The sequence below is a fragment of the Primulina eburnea genome, chromosome 3 (assembly GCF_022965805.1).
Source record: "Primulina eburnea isolate SZY01 chromosome 3, ASM2296580v1, whole genome shotgun sequence".
NCBI classification, from domain to species: domain Eukaryota; kingdom Viridiplantae; phylum Streptophyta; class Magnoliopsida; order Lamiales; family Gesneriaceae; genus Primulina; species Primulina eburnea.
The window spans coordinates 15,462,592-15,481,487 of NC_133103.1; the positions used below are offsets into that span (position 1 = coordinate 15,462,592).

Sequence of the window (18,896 nt, forward strand, 5' to 3'; positions counted from 1 at the left end):
CAAGGCCATGTGTGAGGAGTACTCTGCCCTCATGCGCAATCACACCTGGTCATTGGTTACCCCTCCGTCTAATGCATCTATTGTTGGGTGCAAATGGGTGTTTAAAATCAAGACTAACGCAGATGGTTCCATTAATCGTCATAAGGCTCGACTTGTGGCCAAAGGTTACTCTCAAGTGGCTGGTTTTGATTTCTCTGAAACTTTCAGCCCGGTTGTTAAACCTACTACAATTTGCCTAGTCCTTACCATTGCTTTGACCAAGCAATGGTCCATTCATCAACTCGATGTCAACAACGCTTTTCTTAATGGATCTCTGTCTGAAATTGTTTATATGCAACAGCCTCCGGGTTTTGAACACAAGCAGGGTGATGCCACATTGGTTTGCAAACTACATAAGGCTATCTATGGCCTTAAACAGGCACCTCGTGCTTGGTTTGATAAACTCAAATCCACATTACAACTAATGGGATTCTCTGCTTCGATAGCTGATCCCTCGCTATTTGTACGGTTCTGCTCTAACTCTATTATTTATGTTCTTGTCTATGTGGATGACATAATTGTTACAGGAAGTGACAATCATACAATTGCTACTCTCATCAGTAAGTTGGACAGACAGTTTTCCCTCAAGAATCTAGGCAACTTATCCTATTTCTTGGGTATTGAAGTCTCCAAGCTCTCAGATAATTCGCTTTTCCTCTGTCAAACCAAATATGTGCAGGATCTTCTTCTCAAGACGAAAATGAGTGGTGCTAAGTCTCTACCAACTCCTATGATTACCAATCTCAAACTCACAACCAAGGAAGGTGATCCGTTTGATGATGCCAAACTATATAGAAGTACAGTTGGTGCCCTGCAATATCTCACCATTACTAGGCCAGACATAGCCTTCAGTGTAAACAAGGTCTGCCAATTTATGCACGATCCTCTTCACACACACTGGAAAGCTGTCAAACGGATCCTTCGGTATCTTGCTGGTTCTCTTCACTTTGGGCTTCATCTTACTACATGTGCTCGATTATCTCTCCGAGGTTTTTGTGATGCTGACTGGGGCAATGATCCGGATGATCGACGCTCCACCTCTGGCTTCTGCTGGTTCATCGGTCACTCTCCCATTGCTTGGAGTTCCAAGAAACAACAAGTTGTTTCTCGATCTAGTACAAAGGCTGAATACCGGAGTTTGGCTCATGCTACAGCTGAGCTGCTTTGGCTACGGTCACTCCTAACAGAACTACATGTTCCTCTGGATGATACTCCAACTCTCTGGTGTGATAATCTGAGTACCATTGCTCTTAGTGCCAATCCTGTTCAACACTCCAAGACAAAACATTTTGAGCTTGACTTATACTTCGTTCGGGAAAAAGTTATGTCCAAAGCTCTATCTGTTTGTCATGTTCCATCTTGTGATCAAATTGCAGATGTTCTCACCAAGCCCTTATCCGCTGCCAGCTTTAACAAGTTCCGGTCCAAGCTTAGCGTCGTACTAAATCCGTCGCTGAGCTTGCGGGGGCAAGTCAAGTAATACATGTGCATCAAGGACCACGTCATCACATTCTTACTCACATGCTTGAGTTCACATGTGTGGATTAATTCTAGAAGAATGTAGAATGTTGGAATGTTTAACCAACTAACAGAATTGATTCTTTTATTTGTTAGTTTGTTACGTATAGATGAATACTAACTCCTTGTATAAATTCCCTTGTAAATGATTGGGTTATGATATACAGAAAAGCATTCCAAAATTCCTTTCGTTTGCTCTGCTCTTTTTGCTTTTCTATTCTTCCCAGAAACATTAGCGCTCTTGCTCGACGTAGACATCGTTGTAGTCGCCGCTGCATCACATCACACACACACCATCATCATCAATTTCTTCAACTCACAAATTAATTCACACATAATACATACATATATACACGCGAACATATAAAAATATATATGTCAGATTAATCGGAAAACATTATCGGATAACCTGAACTCCATTGGCTGTTGGTGGCGGAGGGCTGGCCCTGGTTAGCATAGCTATTAACAATGGCCGATCTACTGCCACTGCGGCTCAAACAAATCCCCATGTGCACGCCACACCAATACGATTCAATCCTGAACTTGAGACCTGTTATTCAATGGGAGAAGTATATTCATCCAATTGCTAATCTTTGAAAGAAACCCACCCACAAAAACAATCATCACTTCTCAATTCCATGGTTGCATACCAGAAACATGCTGAGAGGATGGATCAAAATGGAAATCAGATGAAAAGGAGGAGCTCGAGCTGAAGCTGGGGCAAAGCGCAATTTGCCTGAGCTCCTCTCTTTTTAAAACGGCTCTAACCAGTCTCTCCCAGTCGTCGTACACCTTCGACATGACTTTTGCTTTGAAGTCACTCTGTAATCCAAATGAAGGATCAGGATCCCCTACTGTGGCATCCCCACAGTAGGGGATGCTGTGCACACATTTTTTTAAAAAAAGTTTATATATTTTTTTAAAAAAAATTTTTGGATTTTTTGTTTTAATTTTTTTTTACTCTCATTCAAATTTTTTATTTTTAAATATTTTTTTGCTCCTTTTAAAATATATTATTATTTTTTCCTTCTTTCTTATTGGTAGAACCAAGTGTTTACCATATTAATGAAAATTCGATATTTTTTGGTAGAATTGTTTGATGATGAAAACAAATCACAAATTTTTAATCTTGTTCGAGTATCGATGAAAATAAACGAATCAAGCATGCGAAAAGAACTAAAATTTAAATGTCAAAAAAAGAATCAAAAATAGAAAAAAAGAATTATAATATATTTTAAAAGGAGCAAAAAAATATTTAAAAATAAAAAATTTGAATGAGAGTAAAAAAAATTTAAAACAAAAAATCCAAAAAAATTTTTAATAAAAATATATAAGCTTTTTTAAAAAAAATGTGTGCACAGCATCCCCTACTGTGGGGATGCCACAGTGGGGATCCTGATCCGTAAATGAATGATCTCTCAAAGTTCACTTCATTGTACATAAAAAAATAATTTTGAAATTCATCGAAGCTTTCATTTAAGAAATTGATATTTTCTCTGCTTAACATTTATTCTTAATTTTCAATTTGAGAAAACATTGATACGAGAAGTTACATTTTTTAAATCTATTTTTTGTGAATTTTTTAATATATTCTTGTTTATTTAATTCGTCAAGTTAAATTAATAGTTTTCAAATGGATTCATTATAATTTATTGTTCATCTTAAATGACTTTTGACATTAATATATATTGAATTCATCAATTTACCAGTAATTTTTTATTGCTACTAAAATTGATGACTAGAATAAGTTGATTTCTTCGTGATTCTAATAAATATTTAATGTTTTCATTTTATCTTTTCTTTTTTTTATATATAAATATATAACTTTTATAACAAGTTGATTTTTAAATTTGAACTAAAAAGCATAATGTATGATTTAGATATTGAAATATGTTAAAGATTACTTATAAGAATACTTTTTTAATGTTCCACCAAATATTCGGTTATTCTGGTGGAGTATTTCCCATGATTGTATACCGACTAACCAGAATCTATCCAGACACCATGTCCCAGTGAATGAATCTTGCAATTTATGCAACTTTTCTACAGACTCGTCTGGACATGCCATGTTCTTTTGTGCTGCGATTAAACATATGTGGAAGAACATATCTTTTGCCTGAGTGTTAAGAGGAAACTCCCAAGCTAACACATTGGAGCTTTGTCTGTGGTTGAAAGACCAATTCTCAAAGACGGAATTTGAGGAGTTTGCAATTCACACATGTGCGGTATGGAAAGAAAAGCAGAAATACCTTCATGGAGATAAGGAGAAACCATTAGCTAATAATGTTTCCTGGAGTTATGCAATCTTATCTGATTTCAAAAAAGCCCGGACCAAAGAGAAAATTGAGGATGCATCAAAAAAGAGTAATCCGGAAAGGATATGGAATCCGCCAAGATTACGCACATTAAAACTCAATGTAGATGCGGCCGTGGATGATAATAGACATCATTTTAGCATTGGTGGCGCACTCCGAGACAAACAAGGTCGACCGTTATTGGCTTTTGGAAAGCAAATCAACCAACCTATTTCAGTGGTTCATGGTGAACTTCTGGCTATTCGAGAATGTATTATTCTAATGCATGACAAAGGCTTCACTGATGTTCAAGTTGCAACCGACTCCTTATTGGCAGTTCAAACAGTCACTACCACTCGGGATGATATTGGTTATACGAGCCTCTGTGCAACAGATATTAGAGAGCGTATGAGTGAATATGAGATATCTGAGCTTATTCATGTTCGTCGTACGACAAATAATGTAGCTCATAGCATTGCACGTTTTGCTTTTGATTTCCCTTCACCCTTTGTTTGGTTGAATGGTGATTTTTCTCCTTGGTTGCTTAAGCTTGTAATGGATGATTTGAATAAGTAAAAGTACAAGTTTTATCAACAAAAAAAAATAAATTTTTAATGTAAAATATTAATTGAATTTTTCTGTGATGGTGGTTTTGCAATAATTTTTTTGGATTATTTTTTTAATGAAATATTCTTTAATTGTGGTTTTGTTACTTGTACCTCACATTGTGTGGCGTAGAAAACCTGATGTCATGTATTGATGTAAGCCCTTGTCTAATTTATTCAATTGTTTTCTTTCATGAGTTTTAAGACATTTCACATGCTCTAATTAATAATATTTGGTAATTAATATACATTTATTATTATTTGTTTATATTCCTATTTTTTATGTGCATATGTCAATTTTTTTGTGACACTATTTTTTTCTTATATATATTTTTTCATGTTTGCGGGTGTTTTATAAACTAGATTTTTCAGTTTTTTCATACTATTATAAACGTATTTTATTATTTTTTATGAATTCTATAATTTTTATATATTTATTTTAAATTATTTTTATTAATTAATATCTATGAATTTGTGAAACTCTTGATATTTTTATATAGATGATAAGAAAAACTAAAAGTTGAAAAATTCTAATAAAATGTTTAATATTTCAGATATTACTAATAAATTTTATGAACTTTTCAACTCTATTATATGTTTCCTACTTTCTTAGTCTATTATAAGCACATTAGATTATTATAAAATAATTTTTTTAGGAACTTAAGAATTTTTTATGTATTTAAATTATTTTTATCAGTTAATATCAAAAAATTCATGAAATTCTTGATATTTTTATATAAACGATAATAAATCTTAAATGGTAACAAATTTCAATAAATTGATTCAAGTAATAATTAAATAAATAGTAGCTCAATAATTTATTATTTTAATTATGATTCATTATGTGTTATGATAATATTTTACATAATAATGTTTTTAAAATTAAATTTCCTATTATTATATATTTTGTTATCTAATTTTCATTTGCGTTCTAAACACAATACAAATTATGATTGTTGAATTTATATGCATAAAAAATATTTTTCACATTTCAAAATAACAAAATTGTTATTTAATATTACTCTCGTATTAAGTTAATTAAGTTATGTTTACCAATTCATTGTGTATTATTATTATGATTGCAACTTAATGGATTATAAATGGAGGCATAGGGTTGTTACCCCAACAATTATTATTTGTGTTTAAATTATTATTATTAATTAAAATTACTTTGTGTTCGGTTGAATTATTTGATTAGTAAGAATAAATTTGATTTAGAGAAATGATTTTTTCATTAGGTGCAATAATTGCTCATGCTAGGTTGAATAATCGAAACGTGGCGTTCGAGTTGCTTTATGGTTTTAAAAGATTTAAGTTAATGTAGCATCACTACCAGCGATTTTAACTTTTGGTAAAACGACAAGTGCATGATCCTACAATTGGTATAAAACAGAGCCAAAGTCATGAGATTGATTTTCATGGATTGCAAGAAGTGTAATTATTGGGAGTGAAATTATTGGAGTGTAGCAATTGTCCTTGCTAGATACATTGATCGAACAATGACAATTGAGGTACTATACGGTTTAAAATATTTGAGTTGCATCCTTACGATCAATTATAATTTTGATAAAGCGACAAATGTATGGACCTACAATTGGTATAAGAGTCCATGTCACGAGTTCGATTCTCATTGATCATAAAGAGTGTAATTGTTGGGGTACAATAATTGTTCATGTTGGATAGAACAATCGAAACGTGACGCTTGAGCTACGGTACAATTTTAAAATATTTGAGCTAAAGTTTAAACATCGTTATTACAAGTTATAACTTTTGGTAAAACAACAAACGTTATATCTTACAAGATTTAATTATATCATGACTCAATTAATATTACATTAATTTAACTAAATAATAAAATTTGAATTTGAAATCTTTCTTAAATAAATTAAGTCAAAGAATTGTTGGAAATTATTCAAGAAAACTTTCTTTATTGAAACTTTCATTGACCAAATGTTTCGATAAACAAAATAAATTTATTTAACTTTTTTTTAAACTCTCAATCATAAATTCTAAATTATAATTGAAAAATTCGAAATCTCTCGTCATTTTTCTCTAATTGTTTTTGTAATATTTGACATTATTACTACTTTAAAAGTTTTTTTTTATATCACTTCAGGTACTTTTAACTATTATATAGACTTTTAAATACAGCAAAATTAATTAAAAATATATTGACAATAGCTTAATTATTTTGGTAATATTTGGCATTATTCAAACTATTATTTTGCTATATATTATTTTTTAATGATTACATATATTTTGTGTGTATTCTAAATTACTTTTGAATTATGTCAATACAGGCATATTTTTATGATGTTATGACTTAAATTTTTAAAAAACGTTTAGTAACTTTTAAAATATTAATATTTATGCCTAAAGATTAGCAGGTGTCTCATTAATTTTTTTTTAAAATGAAGAAATACAGTTATTATTTTGGATTCTTCCCATGATGAATTTTTTTGATTTTTTTTTTTTTTTTTGCCTCCCTAATAAAATATCTGCTCTTGAATTTTCATGTATTGTTTTTTAATTTTTATATCAAGCAATTATATCAATAATTTTATAATTAGTATAAACATCACATCTGTTTTAATCACTATATTTTTTTTCAGTTTTTTCTATTCATTATGCTTCAAAATTGAGTCGTATGTTATTTCTCATTAAGAATTAATTCATACACTTAATTGTGTTCCTAATGCAAAATAGATAATATAAGAAGATCATAGGAAAAAAACACGTATCAAATAGATTAATCAAAATCAAATCTGACAACAAAAAATAAACATAAAAATTAGATATGAGATAACTGAATTTAATCGAAAAAACAAATGGGATATTTTCTCGCAGAAGGGGTTTTCGTTCAGCACCCCATAACCATGAAATCTGAAGAAAAGAGAGGGAATCTTTTCACCCTTGCTACTTAAACATAGACACAGGTTTAGAATAAAAATAAAAACTATTAATCAAATACAAAGTTGCGAGTCCAAACCACGAACGGAGAATCATCTTGGCCCAGATAATTCCTCGGGACGAATATTCGAAGTGGAGTCGTTAATTAACCAATTACTGCTAGGGTGATGCGTATGATTGAATTCTTGAAGGAACATTTCTTCCTTCTGCCATTCCTCCCACCTCTCAGCCAAGCCATCACCCTCAAGCATCCTCACGACTTTTGACATCCTTGGACGCTCCAATGGGGAGCTCTGCGTACAGAGCAGAGCTACTTGGATCAGCTGTTCCACCTCTTCGTCCACATAATTACCTTGAAGATCCGCATCGACTAGCGTCTCCAACTTTTTTTCCTTCAAAATTCCCCTGACCTGACATTTTTCAACTACATGCAATTTCATGTATGAACTGAGAATGAACCCTGAACAGATATTGAAATGTTTCGCGGATACAGACCAAATTCAAAACTAAAATGACTATAAACGGACCACAGGTCAAGAACCGGTCGGAACCAGCGGATTGATCCCGACCCTTAACTGTAATTGGCATGGCCAATTCACAAAACCATCATTTCCAGCGAACCAGGTTTGGTTCACAAGTGAAACATGGTCATCTCTAGTTTCCGTGAGTGTAAAAACAGATTCAGCATCAAAAATTCCAAGAAGCTATGATAAATATTAAAGACTCATCAGTACAAACAGTATAAGTGAAATAATATGGCTTACCCAATCGAGTAACATCACATCATCGTCATTGGCAAGCCGAGCAAGATCAAAAGTTCTCTGACCAGTGATCAGCTCAAGAAGCATGACCCCATAACCGAAAACATCAGTTTTCTCAGAAGATTTACCAGTGGAGAGGTATTCGGGAGCAATATGACCAATGGTTCCACGAAAAGCCGTGGCAACATGAGTATCCTTGTAGCCCATAAGTTTGGCCAAGCCAAAGTCACCTACAACTGCTTCAAAGTCCTCATCCAATAATATATTTGCAACTTTGACATCCTGATGAATGATCTTAGGGTCACAGTGATCATGCAAATAAGCAAGTCCCCTCGCAGACCCCGATGCTATCCGTTTTCTTATTTTCCAATCAAGGGGAGGTTGAGATTCAGGTCTTTCTACAGTAATGCACCAACAAGTACATTAAAAGTAATGCATACTACGTAGTGTGTGCTAATGGACAACTGGCAACTGATCTTTTAGAATCATATAATATTTTGGCAATATTGTACTGAGATGCATTGGTTTGGGGATAAATAAGTTGGTTATAAAAGTTACTTGCTAGTAACTGAAGCAGTTTAGATAACCACACCAGCGTCGAGTATCTAAAAAGGAAAATTTCAAGAGACAGTTAAAATGTAGTACGAGGCACAGGGTTATTATCTTTTCATACAGATTTACGGAAGCTGAAATAAAATTGCATAGATTTTTAATCAATTTGTTGAATTGTGAGGAAACCATCCAAATCTCTCTCAAGATATGAGTAAACCGGATCAAGGCAAATGCATTCGGTTGCTTGACACAGAGATGGCAAAAGAACAAGTCTTGAAAAACCATTTTTCCTCGAAGTATAAGAGAAGCAAAACAGATTTTACCTCATATTCATTTTAGTTGTCACACATAAATCACATGACATTCCAAAAAATTTCAGCCATTTTTAAAGCTACAACAGTCATAGATCTTCAGTTACTAGTGAATCATGAAGAAAATAGCCGGTAAACAATATGAATAGCAGATCAAGTGTACCTCTCAAGTACGATGCAACACTTCCATTAGCCATATAAGGATAAACAAGCAACCGTTCTGTAGAAGTCATGCAAAAACCACGCAAGCGAAGTAAATTTCGATGCGCAACCATGCTGATCATTTCCACTTCTATTTGGAATTGAAGCCCTCCACCTTGAATGCGCTCTTCTTTCAGTCTTTTTATTGCTACTAGAGAGCCATCAGCTAATCGACCTTTGTAAACCTTACTGAATCCATCTCTGCCAAGGATATTTTTATTACTGAAATTATCTGATGCAATTCGCAATTCGCGTAGTGAAAATCTTTTGAGCTGTCCCAGATGAACTTCCGGATCCTCCTCAGCTACAAGAATACACAAAATAAGCGAAAAATATTAAAAGCTATACATTTTATGATCGTATTTTAAGCCTTTTCTACATCCACGAACCAGGAACATCAAAGAAATGATCTTCTGGCTTCCTTCTACGATACCAAGCAAGCGCAATTGCAGGGGCAACAAATAGACGGGCAACCTCTCCTCTAGTGGCTCCAGTAGCGCTGTTGGCAACTGCAATGTTTTTTTATTTTTAATGATAAGAATGCTTGTTTGATTATATCACAAATATTTTGAATAAAATACAATGTTGTTCTTTTGATATTTGTATCTATGATCACATATTTAAATTAAAAAAAATTCAGTAAATAAAAAGAAAAATGGAACGGGCCTGTCGATTCAACTCTTGGCGTTCGACTCGGCTCATGCCAGTTCAAACAACAATTAATTAACTTATATTAACCAAGTAATTCGAGTTCCGTCCGTCGTGCCTAAGAAACACCAAGTTAAACTAATCCAGGACGAAAATATTAGGAAAGGAAATTCTTACGTTACTGTACAAGATTATAAATAAAACAAAGGAAATATCGCCAAACTACAGTGATTTGACGAAAATTTGAATACTTGCTAAAAAACTAAAGACCCGAAATGCTAAAGATAATTTTAGTATTTTATTTAATAAATTATTTTAAAAATATATTTAAGATAATTTTAACATTTCAAATACATTTTTATAACTTAATGTTTAATCTCTATTATATATATAACATTATCCTAAATTAATTTTGAAATCAATCTAAGCTTTCATTTAAGAAAATGATATTTTCTCTACTTAACATTTATTCTTAATTTTCAATTAGAAAAGACATTGACACGAGAACTTACATTTTTTTTTAAATCTAACACATACATATAATTATATACTTTTAATTGTAAATTTTTTAATATTTTTTTCATTTAAATTAACAGATTAAACAATAGTTTTTTTAATATGTTTTTTTATAATTATTGTCCATCTTAAATGACTTTGGAGATTAATGTATTTTGAATTCATCAATTTACCAATAGTTTTTTATTTGTTGCTATTAACTAAAATGAGTGGATTTCTTCATGTCCGCGGATTTTTTTTTCCCTTATTGTTTTTATTTAACATGGTTAGAAATATTATATGCATAGATAAATTTAAATCATAACGTGTCATTGGTAATATACATTAATGGTCCACCAATTTTATTTCACAATAACTATAATATTTTTATTTAATGATTGTTTTAATTTTTAAAAAATAACTAATAAAATTTGTGAGCTCTTCAATTTTATTTTTAATGAATTTTATAGTTTTTATATATTTAATTTAAAGTATTTTTATTAATTAATATCTATTAAATTTTTGAAACTTTATATAAATGATAAGAAAGACTAAATGTTGAGAAATCCTAATAAAATGTTGGCAAAAACTTGTGTGAGACGGTATCATGGATCGTATTTGTGAGACATATCTCTTATTTGGGTCATCCATGAAAAAGTATTACTTTTTATGCTAAAAATATTATTTTTTATTGTGAATATGGGTAGGGTTGACACATCTCACATGATACCCACTCAAAAATGTTTAATATTTCAGATATAACTAATAAATTTTGTGAGCTCTTAAACCCTATTATATATTTTCAACTTTCTTAGACTATTACAAGTACATTAGAATTATAAAACAATATTTTTAGGAACTTAAGAATTTTTATGTGTTTAAATTGTATTTATTAGTTAATATCAAAAAATTTATGAAGTTCTTGATAATTTTGTGTAGATAATAAGAAATGTTAATTTTGTACTTATTCACTTTTTACAAAATAATAATAAGAATTACATTTATTATTTTGTACTTTTCCGATGATGAATTTTTTTTGCTTCTCTAATAAAATATCTATCTGCATGTCGTACCTCGAGAGATTTTTTTTCCTAATATATTATATGCTCTTAAATTTTCTTGTATTTTCTCTTAATTTTTATATTAAGTAATTATATCAATAATTTTAAAATTAATATATACATCACATTTATTTTAATCACTCAATTTTTCGAGTTTTTTATATTCATAATACTCCAAATTTCAGGCGTTCATTCTTTCTCATTAACAATTAATTCATACCCTTAATTATATTGCAAAATAGCTATAATATATATAATTTGTTTAACAATTAATTCATACACTTAATTATGTTGCGAAATAGCTATAATATATATAATATGTGAAAAAAGCGAGTGAAACTTAAAAAAAAAAAAAACATCCAAGAGAGGGAGCCTTTTCACCGTTGCAACTTAAGACAAATGAAACAATAAACAGACAGAAGTTTAGAATAAACAAAAAAAATGTTTTTACATTCTCATATTTTGCTGACAGATATCATGTGAGGCTCATTTACTCTAACGACAATTAATGATCAAACAATCATGGTTTGATTTAAAACTGCAACGGAAAAAAGTTTAAAATACTTTAAAACGGATCTCAATGTCTAGAAAAATTTCGGCATGACCTCCCCATAAGTAGGACATCTCGAAAACTCAAGCAGCATTTCATATCAAAATATACTCCAACTAAAGTCATTAAAACAAAACCAAAGTCAACAACCTATAGCCGCACTGGCCAGGACTAAACAGAATTTAAAACTTACCAAATACTCGCCAGATCATTAAAATCACAGAGTCGCCTCAGAACATAACTATAACAACCAAATATCAATACAGATACATGGGGCATCTCCCCGGCAAATAAACTACAATACAAGACTGAACAAACTCAAGACATACATATAGACCAACTGGGAGACTCCACTGAACAGAACCAAGCAATCCAACCTAGGGATGGCAATTTCCTCCGAACCCGATGGAGGATCCGATACCCGACCCGAGTAGAAGAGGGTATGGAGGCATTTTTAGACCCGATTAAATAAATGGGTAATCGGGTATGGGGATTTTCGGGTTCGGGTATAGAGGCGGGTATGATATAATCCTACCCACACCCGACCCGAATACCCGTTTAAATTAATATATATATATAAATATATATCTATTCATATGAAACTATGAAAGCCTCAAAAAATTTAAATTGGCCAGTTTTGGCCCAATTGAAGGTTAAGTCCCAACAGTGTCATGGGCTTGATCTTTCCACCGCAGCACATATCAGGGACAATACGATGGGCTCCTATCTCAAACATAACACACAGCTGCAGGTTACAGTGACGGTTGGCTTCCTTCTTCGACTCTTCTCTTCGTTTTCCTCTTCTTTCTTCGTTCTTGAGCCTTGGTTTTCGGCCTCCGACCCTTGCACCGAGAAATTCCACCCAAAAAGGTTTGCTTGGTGTGTTGTCTTCATCCTCCATCGTGCAGTTTTTCGGTCTTCACTCTGCTGTGTGGAGTTCCTCTTCCTTGGCATTGGTAAGCCTCTATTGTGTTAGTTTTCTTCCTGTTTTTTTTTTTTTGGCTTTATTGGTGCTCTTGATTGGGTTGAGATTTCACATAAAGTAAGCACAAGTACTTGTATATGCTATTGGAGTGCCTGATAAACAAAATAGAAAGAGAATATTGGTTTTCAATGGACATGGACTTGGGAATACACATATAACTGAATATAATATATTGAGATATATGTGGTCTGTGCTTTTTCGTCTTGTATATATTGAAGTTTGTGTTTTTTATATGCTTGCCATTGTTAATCTTGAGCATTTAAAATAATCCCCATCTGTCTTATTATATTTAAGTTTACCAGTAGGCCGGCTATATGATTTTCGTGTGCCTTTCGAGGACAACTTATGAAACTAGCTATTTATCAAATACTTGTAACTTAATTATTTAAGATTATGGCCTTTTTCATCTGTGGAAAATGTCCATTAGGCAGCTTCATGGAAATAGCCTGGATAGAGTTTGTTGGCTTGACTGTGTTATATATATTCCTAACGGGAGCCGCGAATCTTTATTTATTTATTTACTCTCTTTTTAGTTTTTTTTTTTTAAAAAAAACTTGTAAGAAACCCAATATGTAGATTGTGTCTTGATGTATGAGTGAGTTGGGCCTGGTGCATTCTGCGAGTATACACTAATTGTGGTTGTTTAGAATAACCACTTGATCTCTTGATGTGTTGATCATGTCTTATTTTTTAAAAACAAAAAACATAACCTGCCTTTCCTTTAAATTTTCTTCACAAGCAGAATGGGTAGGGAAGCTCCGCCGAAGTCTTCGAAGGGGAGGGGGAAGAAGTGCCTACAGCTTCATCCATTCCTTAATCAAACTATTGCAATTAACATGGGAAGAAGAACTTACCGAAGTGGTCAAGAAGAGCAGAGTGAGCGAGAGGTTACCAAACCCAAGATAGTTGGCCGAACCGAGGGCGTCGAAAGGATGGGAGATGCTTTGTGAGAGAGAAATGGAAGAATGGTAAGATTTATGAATGAAGAAAAGCCATATTTATAGGAAGGTCAGACGAAGGAGAGCCGTCCGATTAACTCAAGAATGGACGACTAGGATCATGCCTATTCAGGGCCTTGGGATTCATAACCCCATCCGATCTTATCCGACCAAAATTTTACAAAAAACTCGAACGGTCTAGATCTTCCCGCGACCAATGTTGAACTCAAGGGCTTAAGGCTCAATCCTAGCGATTCACTGGTCTAAAATTCAATACTTCTTTTAGACCACATAGGGGGGTTACTACTGATGCCCTCAATATTTGACCGTGCTCGAGTCCTATGCCCGGCCGATCATCTCTCGTCTCCTTGAGAACCTTGGCCGAGCCCAGGGTAATGCTCGGCTAGCTGGGTAGTGCTCGGCTATCTCGGCCGAGCCCTGTGCTCGGCTCGGCCGAGCTCGGGGTAGTGCTAGCTCGGCCGAGCTAGTGCTCGGCCTAGCCCGGGATAGTGCTCGGCCGAGCCCCGGGGGCCGAGCCAAACCATTGGTATCATGTCCAATTAATCCGGAGCGAGCTCTTGTCAAACACAGATGCTTATATTACGAATCTCAAGCCCATGTAATCTGCCTATATCTTAATAACTTTGTCAAAAATAAAAGGCATAAATGAGCCTTGGATATGCCAGAATCTCGCCGTGTGATTAGAGGCGACAAGGGATCAGGCCGGAATTTCGCCATGTGATTAGAGGTGGCGAGAGATCCGACCCTAACTTGCAGTGATTGGAGAAGAGTTTAATTTTATAAGGAAATTTACCTAAAATAGACTTCGGCTCAATATGGTAAGAAGTCCCCTCAACCACTATTAATATCTTGTACGTTTTCATGGTGAAGGGCATTCAGGATATAAGACTTTCTTGAGAATTATTTCAGGGGGCATTCTCCCATTCTTTTTTCTAAAGACACAAAAACCCAATCGAAAAATCGGAGTGATCATGCCGGAAAAATTCTCGGCACCTTCCAATACCTACTAGTTTCATACAAGCCGGTAGTGTTCCATCCGTCCCGGTCCAAACATTGTTGATCTAAAGTTCAAGCTCACCAGACCGAACCCAGGAAAGATTTGGTATCATCAATTTCCTAGTGAAACAAGGAAGAGAAAGTTGACTTCTGATGTGTGGAATCATTTTGAAAGGAAGAAAATTAATGGAATGGATAAGGCAATTTGCAACTACTGCAAAAAATCTCTTTCTGGCCAAAGCAAACATGGGACAACACATTTACGTGAACATTTCAAAATTTGTCCAAGAAGAACTGTTAGTGATATAAGGCAGAAACTGCTGATTAAAGAGCAAAACAAAGGGGAATTTGCTATTAAAGGCTTTCAATTTGATCAAGAAACATCAAGGTCAATTCTTGCTGAAATGATAATTTTACATGAGTATCCATTGGCAATAGTGGAGCATCATGGATTTCATAAACTTTTAGCAAGTCTTCGGCCTTTGTTCAAGGTTCCAAGTCGCAATACCATCAAGAATGATATACTGAAAATGTATGATTATGAAAAGACAAAAGTATTGAGTTTATTGGAATCTAATAAAGGCCGAATTGCTTTAACCACCGACATGTGGACTGCATCTAATCAGAGGAAAGGATTTTTGGCTTTGACTGGCCATTTCATAGATGATAATTGGACTTTGCAAGGTCGTATTTTGAGGTATATATTCTATTTGTCACTCAAATATGTAACATTTTTCACACTTTTTATGATTTCAGTCAAATAGATACTTACATGTATACATTATTTTAATGGAATTATGTAGGTTTGCTTATGTTCGTTCTCCACATACCTCAGAAGTCCTTGCTAATGTGATAGTTAAGTCTATGATGGATTGGAATATTGATAGGAAAATATCCACCATTACTGTTGATAATTGTTCCACTAATTTCTTCCATGACTGAAAGGATGCTTTCCAAATTTGAGAAGTATTGGTGTGATATTCATGGGGTGATGGGAATAGCTACTATTTTAGATCCAAGATATAAGACAAAGTTAGTTGAGTATTGTTTCAAAAGAACACATGGAGATGTTGGTTTTAAAGAACCTGTTAGAAAGATTAAAAAGATGTGTTATGATTTGCTTGACGATTATACAAATAATAATGGTTATGTCAGTGTTGAACAAAGATCAACGGAGACTAGATTGAATACAAGTACTGATGATTTTTTGGATAGTTTCGATAAAGAAGTAGCACTTGAGTGTGATATTTACACTGATATGAAGACTGAGCTAGATCATTACTTGGAAGACAAAGTGTTGCCTAGAAATGTTGATTTTGACATATTGGAGTGGTGGAAGACCAATGGAATCAAATATCCCACTTTGATGAGGATGGCACGAGATCTGCTTACCATTCCAATATCAACGGTGGCCTCAGAATCAGCATTTAGTACTGGTGGCAGATTGGTGAGTTCCCATAGAAGCAGGCTTCATCCAAAAACCATAGAAGCGTTGATGTGCACTCAAAGTTGGTTATTGAATGAGAAACAAGGTAATATAAATTGCGTTTTTAGTTTTTATTGTTTTTGAACAAAAAAAATTATAAATTTACAATATACAATAATGATTTTTTTCTTTGAATTTTGTAGCTACAAGTTCACAAGAAACGGAAGCATATTACTCTTCAGTTGAATATGATGAGGACACTATTGATGTTGATGTTGTAAGTTTTTAATACAATGTAATTTTGTTAAATTTGACATTGAAAATAAACTGTTGGGTCAATTATTTATGTTGTTCTTCATCATTTTGCAGGACACTACAATGTCAAGTGATGAAGACATGTACGATTAGTTCGGAGATAAACCGATTTAGTTTGATTTTGGGTTGATAATGCTCACATATGATTAAATTAGGGGTAGCTCATAGATGATTAATCAACTGAATTATGAATTTTTGGATATGATGTAAATTCTACTATATTTTTGTTGAATTGCGTACTTTTGTTTAACTAATATAAACTATTTTTAATATTTTGTTATTTTTTCTATAAATTTTATTTTGTTCATTAATAATTTTTCTTATTGTTCATCTAAATAATTTTTTAAATATTCATAACTTTTGAAACAATTTAAATTTGAAAAAATTCAATTATATATGATAATTGGGTAATTGGGTAGGGTATGGGTATCCGATAATCCGATGGGTATGGGGATGGGGATGAAATTCAATACTCGATGGGTATGGGTATGGGTATGGGGATGAATTTAATAAATGGGTATGGGGATGGGTGTATGAAATCCGACCCATACCCTACCCATTGCCATCCCTAATCCAACCTCAATCCCGAGCTCCACTGGCGAAACCTCGGCCTGATGCTGCAAAACGACTCGGGAGATCTACCATGGTGCCCAATAGCAACCACAGCAGCTACCCCAGTAAACAACTGAGGTTAGGATTCTGGTATGAAACATTTCAACAATAACATAAATCATGCATAATCATATAATGAAATGTAATATGCAATGCATGAATGGCTCAACGAATAATCGGAATCACAAAAGCCAACAAACGGTACGATAACAACTGGAATAATGCTCGAGCAACAACACAGGGGAGCTACATCGTCATGCAGCTAAACCTCCCTGCCAAGTATGCGAGGTATGCCAAGCTGTGCTGAATAACACCCCTAACTCGGCTTCCATACAACTGATACGCTATAACAGGATGGCACAACAGAACAAACTAGATGACACAATCCAAGCGCTCACCTCAAAATGCTCCACTAACCACGGGATTATTCAATCACATCTACGGTCTCATGTGTATAGGCCTATCAGCCACACAATGATCCCGTGATAAACAACAGTGCCAAATAACAACGAATATCAACAATGGGCTAACAAGAACGATAGGGCTCAACATGAATGTCATAACTGTATGCCCGATGCTAAATGCCAATAATATGTCATAGTAATAAACATAGATCACAACGAAGGCATTTAACAATTTACAACAGTCAACAAGTCATAAACACGATCCATGTAACACAGAAAGGCAATTAAACATAATTTATGTTTTACCGTCTTATGTTACCGAGCTGTAACATACCTAAACCGACTCTAAAATCACAACAAGCTCAACTTTAATCTCCTCGACCTAACAATGACAAAAATAGGTCGAATAATTCACAATTCGCCAATAAAACTAAATTAATCCAACTTATTGATTTTTAATTATCAAAACTTAATTCCCAAATCTATTTCAAAAATTCTGAAATTTCAACTAAATAACCGTAATTCTCCAAAATAATTAGACGATTAACTCGATACTAATTCACAAACTCTTCGATTTATACCTCAAAGCTCTCCGACGATCGAACCTACAATATACCCAATATATACGTCAATATAATGCATTAAAATCGACAAAGCGAAATTAAATCGAAGCGAGTAAAATTACACTTCGGGGCAGCCTACTTATGCACCGAAAAATCTGGAATTGGATCCAAAAATTACCAAGATCGAAGTATAAACTAGTCGCTAGCGGTCCAATGTTGCTACTCGCCGGAAAAGACGCCGGAAAACACTATTCACGACCAAAAACCGAACTGAAAACTAGCTGGAAAATGCAGGAACATCAAGGTAAGATTTAAGCTTCAAATCCTTGCTCGATATACTCCAAAGAACCAAGAAAAACCAAGCAATAGCTCACCTAAAATCGAACAAGAAACTTGAACAGGAACAACCACGAAACAGGGTTCGATTGGCACTGAAACGGGCATCAAAACTAGCGATTCATGGTTCAAAATGAAGCTATTGATGTAAGGAAGACACCCCTCAAACCGTTCGTGATTTGGACGCCGGACGGAGGAGATATCGCAACTTTCCCGCAGCTGCTACATGTGTTGCGAAAATGGGGTTGAGGGAAATGAGTTTCTGATTCTTCCTTTTCCCCCACAAGATAAATTGTGTATGTATGTGTATATTTAGTTACTGAAAAAAAATAGTAACACATGCCCAAATTCCCGG

The 18,896-nt window shown here is 33.8% G+C and overlaps 4 protein-coding genes and 1 long non-coding RNA gene across 6 annotated transcripts in view; 2 read left to right on the top strand and 3 right to left on the bottom strand.

The window, feature by feature from the left end:
• LOC140826908 (BRASSINOSTEROID INSENSITIVE 1-associated receptor kinase 1-like) overlaps positions 1–9,653 on the bottom strand; it is an 85,400-nt gene extending 75,747 nt beyond the window's left edge. Inside the window, exon 1 of the mRNA XM_073189451.1 lies at positions 9,581–9,653. The gene's annotated coding sequence lies outside the window, so the exon portion shown is untranslated. The remainder of the gene's footprint in view (positions 1–9,580) is intronic.
• On the top strand, positions 2,357–4,427 carry LOC140826869 (uncharacterized). The gene is made up of 2 exons (XM_073189396.1): positions 2,357–2,427; positions 3,686–4,427. The coding sequence occupies exons 1-2, from the start codon at positions 2,357–2,359 to the stop codon at positions 4,425–4,427; spliced, it is 813 nt and encodes a 270-aa protein (XP_073045497.1).
• On the bottom strand, positions 7,280–9,713 carry LOC140826910 (BRASSINOSTEROID INSENSITIVE 1-associated receptor kinase 1-like; the record flags this gene model as incomplete). The annotated part of the gene is made up of 4 exons (XM_073189455.1): positions 7,280–7,776; positions 8,131–8,525; positions 9,154–9,495; positions 9,581–9,713. Coding segments are annotated over 4 exons (1,188 nt in total), but the record flags the coding sequence as incomplete, so codon positions are not given.
• Positions 9,714–12,156: 2,443 nt separating this feature from the next.
• LOC140826912 (uncharacterized) lies at positions 12,157–18,818 on the bottom strand. 2 transcript variants are annotated; one of them, XR_012116887.1, is made up of 6 exons: positions 18,580–18,818; positions 18,384–18,486; positions 18,224–18,247; positions 17,977–18,024; positions 17,205–17,264; positions 12,157–12,322 (listed from the first exon to the last, which is right to left on the bottom strand). It is a non-coding gene; the product is annotated as an uncharacterized lncRNA (long non-coding RNA). The 2 variants fall into 2 exon arrangements; XR_012116888.1 differs by having other exon boundaries at positions 18,328–18,486.
• LOC140828376 (zinc finger BED domain-containing protein RICESLEEPER 1-like) lies at positions 15,034–15,827 on the top strand. The gene is made up of 2 exons (XM_073191359.1): positions 15,034–15,582; positions 15,689–15,827. Exons 1-2 carry the CDS (start codon positions 15,077–15,079, stop codon positions 15,825–15,827), a joined length of 645 nt encoding a protein of 214 aa, XP_073047460.1. The 5' UTR covers positions 15,034–15,076.
• Positions 18,819–18,896: the final 78 nt, after the last annotated feature.